Source organism: Cervus elaphus, chromosome 12, assembly GCF_910594005.1.
Source record: "Cervus elaphus chromosome 12, mCerEla1.1, whole genome shotgun sequence".
NCBI lineage: Eukaryota > Metazoa > Chordata > Mammalia > Artiodactyla > Cervidae > Cervus > Cervus elaphus.
Window position 1 is genome coordinate 90,033,813 of NC_057826.1, and position 13,797 is coordinate 90,047,609.

Here is a 13,797-nt window from a genome sequence, read left to right on the forward strand (position 1 = left end):
GGCAGACCCAGTCCCTGCCCAGTTCAGTGACTCTGTCATCTGTGATGATTAGTGTGTAGTCGCTCAGTCATGTCTGACTCTTTGCAACCCTGTGGACTGTAGCCCACCAGGCTCCTCTGTCCATGGGATTCTCCAGGCAAGAATACTGGAGTGGGTTGCCATTTCCTTCTCCAGGGGATCTTCCCGACCCAGGATGATTAGTGTCTTTCAAATTATCTTAGCCACAGCCTCTTTTTTTCAAAGAAAAATACAGAGAAACACAACCTATTTAGCAAATATATATTATGGATTCTTCTTTAAGGGTTAAACTGTGCTGATAGAAATGTAGATAGAACCCTGAATCCTCACCCATTAACCCACCATCCCATCTAAAAACAACTCCCAAGGTGCGTCTGGAACCCCTCTGGCTCTGGAAAACACACTTCTCCACTGAACCTGTTGGTCCACCTCATTCTGGAAACTAGAACTCCTTTAGATTTCCAGAGGTTGCTCAGATACAGAGCTCTGTCCATTTACTACATATTAAGCAAGATAGGGATTTTCTTCATGTGCTCCAAATTTCTCTGCTGATCTCCTTCTTTACATCCAAAATCAATACACAAGACTAATCCATCTTATAATTGAGTATTCCTGTCTGACCGGAATGATTTATCATCTCAGAGGCGGCTTTCAGCTCGGAAGGGAAAGAGAAAGATGTGCTTGTTTACACTTCTCTCTGAGCTCCCTCGTTTCTACCCAGAGGTTAACAAATCCAATGCCCTTTCCTCATCCATCAAGCTGATGGATGGAATAGCTGGCTCTGCATCGCGGCCTGAAGCCTTCTGCTCTCGTGACTTCTGTGTTGTCCTGTTACACTGGTTTTCTTCCTCATGTTCTTTTCTTCTTCTCTGCCTCATTTGCTGACAGTTTTCCTTTGGCACTAGCTTCTGCCTGTGGGCTTCTGCTGTCCTTTTGCTTCACTCCCTAGGCAGCTAATGCATTTCCAGGGCTCAGTGATGACTGCCTTCTGGACAGTGCTTGAGTCTGTATGTGCCTCAGTTTCTCTTTCAGGGCCCAGTGTCTTTGTTCCATGTGTAGTCAATATCTCTCCCTTGAGTTCACATTAATTTTTCAAAGTCAACATGCCTAACTCTAAGATCATATTATCACCACTGTTTCCTGCTCTAAAATCTCTATTCTGCCAATGTCAATATTTTCTTTATCACCAAACTTGAAACCTTGGAAATTTGTCTTTTATACTCTATAGTCATCAAAAATCTTTTTATTTTACCTTCAAAACTTCTCTTAGATGCGTCTTTGCTCATCACTCCATGTCATAGAGTTTAAGAACACAATGCTTTCTTATCACTTAGTTGTTAATAAATATTTTCTGAATCTGGGCTTCCCTAAGTGTCTCAGTTGGTAAAGAATTGGCCTGCAAAGCAGGAGACCTGAGTTCAATCCCTGGGTCAGGAAGATCCCCTGGAGAAGGAAATGGCAACCCAGTGCTCTTGCCCGGAGAATTCCGTGGACAGGGGAGCCAGCAGGCTACAGTCCATGGAGTCGCAAAGAGTCAGATAGGACTGTGAGACTTGCTTTCACTTTTACTTTTCAAATCTGGATCTAGTTCAACTATGTCAGAAAAATGCTGAAAGTCATTAACATTCTAAGAAATCTCTGCTTCTTGTCTTTTGTTTCAACAGTGTATTTAATACTCTCAATTTAATAATGAAGACACCAATTTAATAACTCAATACTTCTATGTATATAGATACAAAAATCCTCAACAAAATACTAGCAAGTAGAATTCAGCAACATATAAAGAGGATTATACAACATGACCAAGTGGGTTCATCCCAGGAATGTGATGATAGTTTAACAGCTAAAATCAATTAATGTAATATAGCATATAAATAGACTAGAGGACAAAAATCTCAGATGCAGAAAAGGACTTTTGGCAAATGTCATACTTTTTCTGGATAGAAACACTCAAACTGTGAATAAAAGGGGACCTTACTCAATTTGATAGAGCATCTACAAAAAAAAACAACAACTTATAGCTAGCATCCTACTGAATGGTGAAAGATTGAATATTTCACCCTAAGATCAGGAATAAGACAAGGATGTTGGCTTTCACCATTTGTTTCGGCATTATATTGAGATTCTAACAGGGCAGTTGGGTAAAAAATAGAAATAAGGTATTCAAATTGACATGGGAGAAGTAACACTATGCATATTTGTAAATGACATGAGATTGTATTTAAAAAATCCCAAGGAGTCAACTAAAAAACTGTTAGAACTAATAAACAAGTTCTACAAGGTTGAACAATAGAAGAGACATGTACACCAATCAGCTGTATTTCTATACAGTAGCAATGAACAAATCAAACATGAAATTAAGAAAATAGTTAATTTGCAATAGCACTGAAAAGAATGAAATACTTAGGAGTAAATTTAAAAAAAGAAGTACAAAAGCTACATTCTGAAAACTGTAAAGCGCTTAAAGAAGACCCAGATAAATGATAAGATATCCCATGTTCATGGATTAGAAGATGATATATTAAGATGGCAATAATCTCTAAATTGATTTATGAGTTTCATACACTTCCTAACAAAATCCCAGCTGACTCTTAGCAGATTATTGATGAAATTGATCCTCAAATTCATAAAAAAAAAAATTCAAGGGACTCAGAACAACCAAATCAATCTTGGAGAAAAAACCAAAAACATTGAACTACTCATACTTCCTGATTTCAAAACTTACTACAAATAATTACAATAATCAAGATACAGACTTAAGAATGTAGACATATAGATAAGTGGAATAGAATTGAGAGTCTGGAAATAAACTCTTATATTTACAGTCAACTGATTTTCAACAAGAATGTCAAAAACATTAATTCGGGAAATAATAGTCTCTTGAACAAGTGGTGCAGACACAACGGATTTCCACATGCAAAAGAATGGAACTGAACCCCTACCTCTCACCACATATAAATATAATTCAAAGTGAATCAAAGATCTCAACAGAAGTACTGAACTATAAACTCCTAAAAGAGAATATAAATGTAAATCTTCGTGACCTTGGATGAAGCAATGATTTCCTGGATATGACACCAAAGCATAAGCAGTACAGTAGAAATTAGATAAACTGGGATTCATTAGAATTTAAGCCCTTTGTGCCTCAAAAAACACCGTCAAGAAAGTGAAAAAGACAGTCCATAGAATGGGAGAAAATATTTGCTCCTGAGGAGGGACTTGTATCTGGAATATATAAAAAACTCTTACAACTAAATAATGAAAGGATCTGAATATACTTTTCCCCAAAATTAGGATATACAAGGGGCCAACAAACACATGAAAAGATGCTCCACTTTATTAGTCATCAGGGAGATGCAAATCCAGACCATAATGAGATAAAACGTCATACCCAATAGGCTGTAACAAAAGACAGGCAGTGATAAGTGTTGACAAATATATGGACAAATTGAAACCCTCAAACACTGCCAGAGGGACATAACATGCTGGATGTGGTTTCAAGCAACCTCAGATCCTGTAGTATTGTAGTATTTACTCTTGAAAAAAAAATCTGGGTATAAGTGGACCCATGCATTTCAAACCCATATTGTGGAGGATCAGCGCTAATAGCAAAAATAAATAAATAAGTAAAATAACCTAAATTCCTCTTAAAGGGGAATGCATAAACAAAATGTGTTGTTTTATGCAGTGAAATAGGAAATAATTAAAAGGAATAAACATACATATACATATGTACATAATCTCTGAGCTCTAAAAAACACAGTAGTGGATAAAAAAGTCAAGCTGAAAAATAGATATAGCAGAACACGTACATGTACATTTCTAAAGTATAGAACTACCATGCATTATTCCTTGACACGTGTATCTGTTACTGTATCTTTAAATGGCTAAAAGATGCACTGAAGTCCTGATAGCAGCAGCCACTGGGGTAATGGGTGAAGAGACTGGGATTGAAGATGGAGAAAAGGGATCTGTCACTTCATCTTCATTGTACTACTTCTCTAATTGAAAGAAGAAAGCAGATATGACAAAATGTTAATATTTATTCATTCTGAGTGACAGCTCACAGGGTGTTCATTATATTATTCTTTGTAGTTTGCTTTTTTTAAGAATTTCTCCCAATGAATAAAACTTAAGTTGAGATAACAGTATCTTTTGTCATTTAGTTGTAGACTTATTTATTCATAATTTAGTCTTAGACTTATTTATTGTTTAGGTATTTTATGTTCCTGTTTGTTTTAAAAGTGAATGTATATAAGTATAGCTGAAATAGCTAAATTTCCTTCCTTTGTTTATGTTCACAAAGCGTCCTCATTTTATTTAGCATTCTTTGCTATCAAAATGTGGTTTTTATATACAAACTTGTGAGCAGTAGATTATGAGGGCTCACAGTTCTACCAGTCTGTATATTAAGAATGTACTTCCTATGGTGTGTGTGTGTGTGTGTGTTCAGTTGTGTCTGACTCATTGCGACCCCTGGACTGTACCCGCCAGGCTCCTCTGTCCATGGAATTTACAGTCAAGTAGACATCCTCACACACCTCGATCTCTAGAAGCACCCGTTTGTATTGGAGCCAGCATAGCCACGAGCAGACAGAGAAGCAAGAAGTCCAAAGAGCTCCTCTTTGGTGCTGATGATTTGTTGGTGCTGACTGTTAGGGCCGAAGGTCTGAAACCAGCGACGTTTGTTGGCTCAGTCCGCAGCACGCCTCTCCAGTGTCGTTGCCACAGTTCTGACAAACGGATGGGATGCTCTGCCTGTTCCCCAGTGACAGTGCTCCCGCATTAAACCGCGTGCAGCACAGAAGTCCCGCTCAGGCGGGGTGGAGGGCACGCTCCAGTCCTGGGTCACACAAGGGTGATGCTGGGCAGGTGGTGGCGAGGGCACCTTTACAGACACGTCACCCACTGCGGCTCTCAGGCATCGGATGGGGAGTCTGGCAGACTTTGGAGGTGCACCCCAGGTAATTGCTGTGACCATATTTGAAAAGTAACAGATAAATGTGGATTTAAAGCAGAGTAATAATTACACAGTGAAGTGCTAAGGTGAGATGTTTAAAAATGCACAGGTAAGGGGGCAGACCTCCATACCTTACCTTTGGGGATTCACCAGGGTCTTCAACCGGAGTAGAACTCAGGTCTCTCTCTGCGCCTTATTTGCTCCTCCCCACAAGCAGGAGCAGGAGGAAGTTATCTAAAAGAAGGAACTGAGCATGCTCAATTTGGACCCTTTTGTCTGCCTAATTTTGGAGCCAGCCTGTCCCTGGGATATATGTCAATACACAAGGGTCAGTCATTAGCACGGCCTCCCTGCCACAGATCTGAAGCTACGTTCTTTTCAACCAGCTTTATCAGTAACAAAGGCCATATGTTTAGCTCCATCCGTCTGGCCTCTTACCCCTCAACTGATTCCAAACTCAAGAGGGAAAGAGGGAGCAGGTACTATCAAGTGTCCCCCTCCCCCACCACAACCTGATGATCAATTAATATAAAACCTCAAGAGTATAAATTAATATAATCCATGATATCAGTGGGGTACAGTATAGGTGGCACAGTGATGAAGAATCCATCTGCCAATGCAGGAGACACAGGAGACGCTGGTTCAGTCCTTGGGTTGGGAAGATCCCCTGGCGAAGGTAAAGGCAACCCACTCCAGTATTCTTGCCTGGAGAATCCCACGGACAGAGGAACCTGATGGGCTGCAGTCCATGGAGTCACAAGGAGTCTGACGTGACTGAACACGCATGACCACATGACATCAACCAATAATATATATATACTAGAATGATCTTATCTGAATAGTTAACTGAGCATTGCTCACTTACGTTTAGATTTCATAAGTGGGGTTAAAAAAATGAATGTACGATTTATCATGGCATGCTTGAATAACTTGAGACAGGCTCCATTAAGATGTACATTTTATAGTGTATCATATTATCTACACAGGTATACAAGTGTACACAGATTTATTTAACTCAATCATGCAATAGCAAAATCAAAAGGTACCAAGAAAACAACCCTGCATGCTATCACAGTACACAGGTCTGCAGATGGCCATCTGTACATGGGCAGAACACAGTGGTTTTAAGGTTGAATTAGTGTTCTAATCTCTTTGGGATTTCCTTTATATATGTGGTGGTTTATGGCTGATGTTTCATGTAACTTGAGCTCTCTGTTTATATTTAATAGAAGATTCATTCCTGTGGCAGGATACACATTTATGCTCCAGTGTTGAATAAAAGCTACTGTTCTGCAGGAGGGATATAAAACGTTGATTTATAATGACACGTTCCAATAACAGTGATCTAATTCTCCCAAACCCTCTCCTCAGGTCCTGGGAACAGCATGGCTCCAGCCAAGGATGATTCTTCCCGTCTGGAATATTCAGCCTTCAACACATCTATCCATGCTGCCATTAGACACCAGAACTGGAAACTGCTCACAGGCTACCCAGGTAGAAGGCCTAGCATCTCCCACCGGAACAGCTGGGAGGATTTTCCAAAGAATAACTGCCTTTCACAGAACACCATCTCTGGACTGCTGAATGAGAGGGAGGGGTATAATCTCATCCTACATTTTTAAAAATTAGGAATTAACTGTTGAGGTGTTGCTGGGGCAGAAGGAGGCTTCACAGGTGGCACTTGTGGTTAAGAACCCACCTGCCAATGCAGAAGATGTAAGAGACATGTATTCAATCCCTGGGTGGGGAAGATCTCTTGGAGGAGGGCGTGGAAACCCACTCCAGGATTCTTGCCTGGAGAATCCCACGGACAGAGAAGCCTAGCGGGCTACAGTCCGTGGGGTCACAAAGAGTCAGACACAACTGAAGCGACCCAGCACACATGCATGTAGAGGTGGGGGGAAGGTGAGAGGGAGAAACACAGCTCTAGGGCCTCATGGAAAAGAAGGGTTTCAGATGTGTGTGGCCGGCAAGCACAATACGTCTAGCTAGCAAAGACAGTCTCTGAAAGTGACATCTTCAACCAGGGGTATAGTGGGGGGGAGGGATTGCTTCCCCTGAGCACATCCTTGAGGTGACATCTTTTAAATAGTTTTATGGTATGTGGTTAAGACTGTGATGCAGTTAAGCAGTGTTTATAATGAGGTCCTTTTTGATGGTTGCAGCAAGACAGTCCCTCATTGTTTGTGACTGTCCTGTAAGTTCTAAGACATTTTAGCATCCCTGGCCCATGACTGCTAAATGACAATAGTACCCACCCCAAGCACCACCCCCAAGTTCTCTGTGATGACTGAAAATAACCCCGCTACACACACATGTACACACACACAGATATACACACACATGCATGCACACACACATGCATGCACATACACACACTCATGCATACACGCACAGATATACACACATACTCGCATGCACACACACATGCACACACATACGCATGCACACACACACATGCACACATATGCATGCACACACGCACAGATACACACACACTCGCGTGCACACACACATGCACACACATGCATGCACACACGCACAGATACATGCACACATATATGATGTACACGCACAGATAGACACACATATGCACACACATGCACACACGCACAGATATACACACATGCACACACATATGCATGTACACACACTCGCGTGCACACACACATGCACACACATGCATGCACACACGCACAGATACATGCACACATATATGATGTACACGCACAGATAGACACACATATGCACACACATGCACACACGCACAGATATACACACATGCACACACATATGCATGTACACACAGAGATATACACACACATGCACACACATACGCATGCACACATGCACAGATATACACACATGTGCATGCGCACACAGATATACACATATGTACACACATGTGCATGCATGCACATATATACACACATGTACACACATGCACACACATACTCATGCACAGATACATACACACACTTGTGCACACAAATGCACACACAACATGTGCACACACAGATACACCCACGTACACACATATGCATGCACACACGCACAGACATACACACATGTACACACATGCGCATGCACACATGCACAGGTCTACACACACATGTACACACATATGCATGCACATGTGCACAGATATACACACATGTACACACATGCACATGCACACATATACAGATACACACATGCACACACATACGCATGCACACAATCACAGATATACACATGCATACACACACATGTACACACATATGCATGCACACATGCACAGATATACACACAGATGCACGTGCACACACTTGTGTACACACACACATGCACACACACACAACATGCACACAGACATACACACACACGCATGCACGCACAGATGCACAGATATACACATGCGCACACACATGTACACACATATGCATGCACACATGCACAGATACACACATGTGCGCACACACACATGCACGCACACAACATACACACAGACATACACACACGTACACACATATGCATGCACACATGCAGATATACACATGTGTACACACATGTACACACATATACATGCACAGATGTGCACACAGACATGTACACGCATGTACACACGCGCGCATGCACACACAGATATACATGCGCGTGCACACATGCACATATATACACATGTACACACATATGCATGCACACACACAGATATACACACACATGCTTACACATACACACTTGCACGTGCACACATGAACACACATATGCATGCACACATGCACAGATACACACACACACTTGCGCATACACACACACATGCACACAAATACACAACATGCACACACACACACATGCGTGCTCTTCCCTGGAAGCCCCAGCCTCACTGTGAAGCAGTGAGACATGTTTAGTTAAAGTGCCAGAAGTCAGAGTCTGGGACAAATCTAGGCATAGCATCAAGGGCCACATTTATTTTAATGTGGCCATACCCACAACCCAGCTCAACCTTATCCCCTAAACTCCTTCTTTGAAGATAGAGCCTACCCACAATGCTTCTCCTCCAATGAACTGTTGTGTTTCTTTGCCAGGCTGTGGTCACTGGTTTCCCCCACCATCTCAGTATAATATTTCTGTGATACCCTCATCGGACCCACCAGCCAAGACCCTCTGGCTCTTTGACATTGACCGGGACCCCGAAGAAAGGCATGACCTGTCAAGAGAATATCCCCACATCGTCAAGAAACTTCTTTCCCGTCTGCAGTTCTACCAGAAACACTCAGTGCCTGTCTACTTCCCAGCACAAGACCCCCGTTGCGATCCCAAGGCCACTGGGGCCTGGGGCCCTTGGATGTAGGATTTTAGGCAGCCTGGAGAGCAGCTTGAAAGCCTCTCTGCAAGTTGGACTCCAGGCCTTTACTTGTGTGATTCTTGTCTTGTTTGTTCTCCCAGCCTGGGTTCCCCTGGCCCTGCTCTTGCTCCTAAACCACATTGAGTTGTCTAATTTCAACCCCTGGTGCAATTGAGGTGCTGATAAAATCTGAACACTGATGCTGTTGGCTGGGGTATGTGTCCAGAGGAGAGGGTGACTGGGTTCACCCTCCCTTTCCTGAGCTGCGGGATTGCTGGGAACTTGACTTAAAAGAGGAAGTTACTGAGTCTTGGAGGCTGGAGCAGCTGGTTCTTTTTGCTTCACAAGTCAAATGTTAGATTTCCCTCTGCACTAGCCGGGTTTTATTGGAGTGACTCACGTTTCTTGTAACAAATGAAAGGGTTAGACAGTCGTTAATGGTTCTGTTGGCCACGGGTTCTCCTGCCTGTGAGAGATCCTGTTGAGGCCTCCCCTGTGAATCACCCGCCTTGGTTCACCCCTCGCTCACGCATCTCATCACTCACCTCATCACTCATCCTGTCACAGAGCATAAGTCTTGTTTCATTATTAACATGAGCTTGGCAATATGCCTGCTTCTTAGTTTTGGGCTTTACGGTTAAGGAATGTGTTTTTATCCCCCGGTTTTTCCCAACCGTTGCTCATCTTGTCTGGACTGCCAGCTACCCCCACGCCCTTTGGGGTTCTTTTTCTGCCTTTCCTCTGATTCAGGCATCCTGCACCTGGGAAGGCTGCTTTGCTTCTCCACTATGAGCACCACTGGTCTCTGATACACTGCTGAGGCCTGCCTTCCTTCTGCCCCTGACCCTGAAGCTGGAGGGCTACCTAGAGAGAATGGCGAGTCTAGCCCTGTGGGCATGTTCATGGCAGTACCTGGGTCTCTGTCGTCTGCTTGGAGATATTTTTTCCTAGTTGCATGGAGTTTATTCTCATGATTGTGGCTAAGGGTCAAAATATATTTAGTTGCACTGTTCTTCACTAGAAGTGAGGAGAAACCTTGGGAAAGGATAATATTGTCCTGAGATGATGCAAGTAGTAGGCAGTTTGAAAAAGGAAACGGCCAGCATGTGGGATACTGGACCTCAATAACACAGAAGAAGGCATATCCATGTTTCTCTTATTTTCTTAGCTTTACTGCCTTTATTGAGGTTGGGGGAAGAGCATACACAGTTTGATATTCCAGCTCTTTTTCAGCCCCACCAACATCCTACTAACATGAGCAAGTCCAGATGAGCTTCAAAGAGTGTCAAACTCAGGAAAATGTGGCCAAAATCTCCATTCCCTTTTTTTTTGCATTAACTCCACTGTTTCATTCAATGCTTATCTCCAATGCCTGGATCAGTGCCTGCAGCATGGAAGGCACTCAGTACACCTTTTTAAAAAATAAGTGAGTGAATGAACAAATAAATAAATGAGGAAGTCTCATACCAGGGAAGATGCTAGTTCAATGAGCTGAGTACTGGGCTGAATATAAATATCTTCCAACCGTCACTTTTCTGTTCTCAAGCTGCCCTACTGGGATAGGAGCACATATCTGGGCAGTCTAGGACACCATGGTGAAGTTGTGATGTCTTCCAGAGGGAGAAGGGCAAGAAATATGCCTGCTGAAGGGACTCTCCTGCCAATAATCCTCAGTTCTTCTCTGCAAAGGACACTGGAAACTAAAACCACCAAATACGATATAGGTCATGGCACAGCCATCCTTCAGTTCAGCAGCAATATCCTCTGGTGACAACTAGTTTGTGTTAAAATACGATGAATGGAAAGAAATGGTGCTAGAGCTAATGACACCTGTTACCAGCCTGTCCCCCATGCCTGGGCCGGCATGCAGCTGGCCAAAGTGCTTCTAACTCTCACTCCCAAGCCTGTGGACCCTTCTAACCCCGGGGGTGGAGGTACTGTTAATACTGTAAGATTGGAGGCCATCACCACATGACACCTGTTCTCTCCTCCTGCTGTCCTCCCGGCAGCTGTTCCCAATCCTGGGTCCTTGATTGCTGTGTACCGTGTGGATGTTCTGCACTCGATGGGCTCAAAAGGAATTTTAAGGACTGATTTTTTGGTAAAACTTTTACTTGAGATCTTATGTTATCCATAATAGAACGTCATTGGGTTTTCTTATTCTGTACAGGAATGTAAACAGATTCACAGGCTGTCACTAGAAGTATGAACAGTGTTTCTTTCTGACTTGGTTTACCTATGGTTTTGTTTATTTAATTTCCTTTTCACTACCTGATTATTCCAGATATAGGGGACAAAAAATTAAATTTATCTTTGAAAATGTGTCAGCCGTGAGTATGGGGTTTTCATTTGGGAGATGAAAAGGTTCTGGAAGTGGATAGTAGTGATGGTTGTACAACATCATGAATGCACTTAATGCCTCTGAATTGTACTTTAAATGATTCAAATGATAAATTTTACATTGTATAGTTTTTAACTACAATTTCAAAACTATGTTGGCCTGTTTTGTGTCATGTGAATTTTAACTGAAAAAAGCTATTAAATAAATATAACAAAAAATATCAGAGCTGGAAAAAAATGTGTCCATCATTGCCTCCAAAGACACACAATATCCTATTTTATCCTATAAAATTGGAGGAAGGTCAAGAGAGGATGGGAGTAAATATAAAGTGATAATAAGGGAGTGTACTAGTTTTCTATTGCTGTATAATAAATTATCCCCAAATTTAACAGCTTAAAACAATGAATATTTGTTATGTCCAACATTATATGAGAGTCAGAAGTTTAAGAGTGGTTTACCTGGGTGGTTCTGGCTCAGGGTCTCTCATGGAATCGTATTTAACCAATTGTCCAGAGCAACATTCCTCTGAGTGGATTACAACAATCTGTGGAAAATTCTTGAAGATGGGAATACCAGACCACCTTACCTGCCTCCTGAGAAACGTGTATTCAGGTCAAGAAGCAACAGTTAGAACCAGATATGGAACAACAGACTAGTTCAAAATTGGGAAAGGAGTACGACAAGACTGTCTATTGTCCCCCTGCTTATTTAACTTCTATTCAGAATACATCATGCAAAAGGCCAGGCTGGATGAATCACAAGCTGGAATCAAGATTTCCAGGAGGAATATCAACAACCTCAGATATGCAGATGACACCACCCTGGTAGCAGAAAGCAAAGAGGAACTAAAGAGCCTCTTGATAATGGTGAAAGAGGAGAGTGAAAAAGCTGGCTTAAAACTCAGCATTCAGAAAACCAAGATCATAGCATCCAATCCCATCACTTTATGGCAAGTAGATGGGGGAAAAGTGAAAAAAATGACAGACTTTATTCTCTTGGGCTCCAAAATCACTGCAGATGGTGACTATAGCCATGAAATTAAAAGATGCTTGCTCCTTGGAAGAAAAACTAGGACAAATCTAGGCATATTAAAAAGCAGAGATGTCACTTTGCTGACAAAGGTCCATATAGTTAGAGCTCTGTTTCTTCCAATAGTCATGTATGGATGTGAGAGTTGGATCATATAGAAGGCTGAGTGCTGAAAAATTGATGCTTTTCAACTGTGGTGCTGGAGAAGACTCTTGAGAGTCCCTTGGACTGCAAGGAGATCAAACCAGTCCATCCTAAAGGCGATCAACCCTTTAGGATATTCATTTGAAGGAATGATGCTGAAGCTCCAATATTTTGGCCACCTGATGCAAAAAGCTACTCTGATGCTGGGAAAGATTGAAGGCAGGAGGAGAAGGGGATGACAAAGGATGAGATGGTTGGATGGCATCACTGACTCAACGGACATGAATCTGAGCAAGCTCCAGGAAATGGTGAAGGACGGGGAAGTCTGGTGTGCTGCAGTTCGTGGGGTCGCAAAGAGTCAGACACGACTGAGCAACTGAACAGCAGTCCTCTGAAGGCTTGACTGGAGTTGGAGCACCCACTTCCAAGATGACTCACTCACAAGGCTCTTGGCTGAAGGCCTCAGTTCCCTGCTCCGTGGGCCTCTCCAGGGACTGAGTTATATCCTCACACATGCTACCAAGCTTCCAGCAGAACCAGATATCCAGAGAAAGAGGGAGCTGCAGTACCTTTTATAACCTGGTCTCCAAAAGCATGCACCGTCTCCTCCACCTTTTTTCACTTCCTTAAAAACGAGTCACGAAGTCCAACCCATAAACAGAGGAGAATTAGGCTGTGCCTCTAAAAAGAAGTGTTAGATGTACGGATACATTTACCACCACTACAGACAACAGAGGAGAATGGTACAGATAGCTTCCTGGGGAATAAATTGTCTAATCAAGTCCACATGCGTGTATCAAATGCTGCTGTTTGAAGAGGAAGAATAGCAAAAGCATCCGACTTTGCTCTTTTGTGGCAGAATGACCATGGACAACTCATCGAAACTTTTCTGTGCCTCAGTTTTCCCCTGGAGAAATGATGGGTTGAAGTAGATAATCCCTAACTTCTCTTATCCCCCTAGTGTCCAGAACAATGCCT

The 13,797-nt window shown here is 42.4% G+C and overlaps 1 protein-coding gene across 1 annotated transcript in view; it reads left to right on the forward strand.

The window, feature by feature from the left end:
• Positions 1-11,866, forward strand: part of ARSB (arylsulfatase B) — a 160,004-nt gene extending 148,138 nt beyond the window's left edge. Inside the window, exons 7-8 of the mRNA XM_043919951.1 lie at positions 6,350-6,472; positions 9,046-11,866. Coding sequence (XP_043775886.1) covers positions 6,350-6,472; positions 9,046-9,311 — 389 coding nt within the window. The 3' untranslated portion in view covers positions 9,312-11,866. The remainder of the gene's footprint in view (positions 1-6,349; positions 6,473-9,045) is intronic.
• Positions 11,867-13,797: the final 1,931 nt, after the last annotated feature.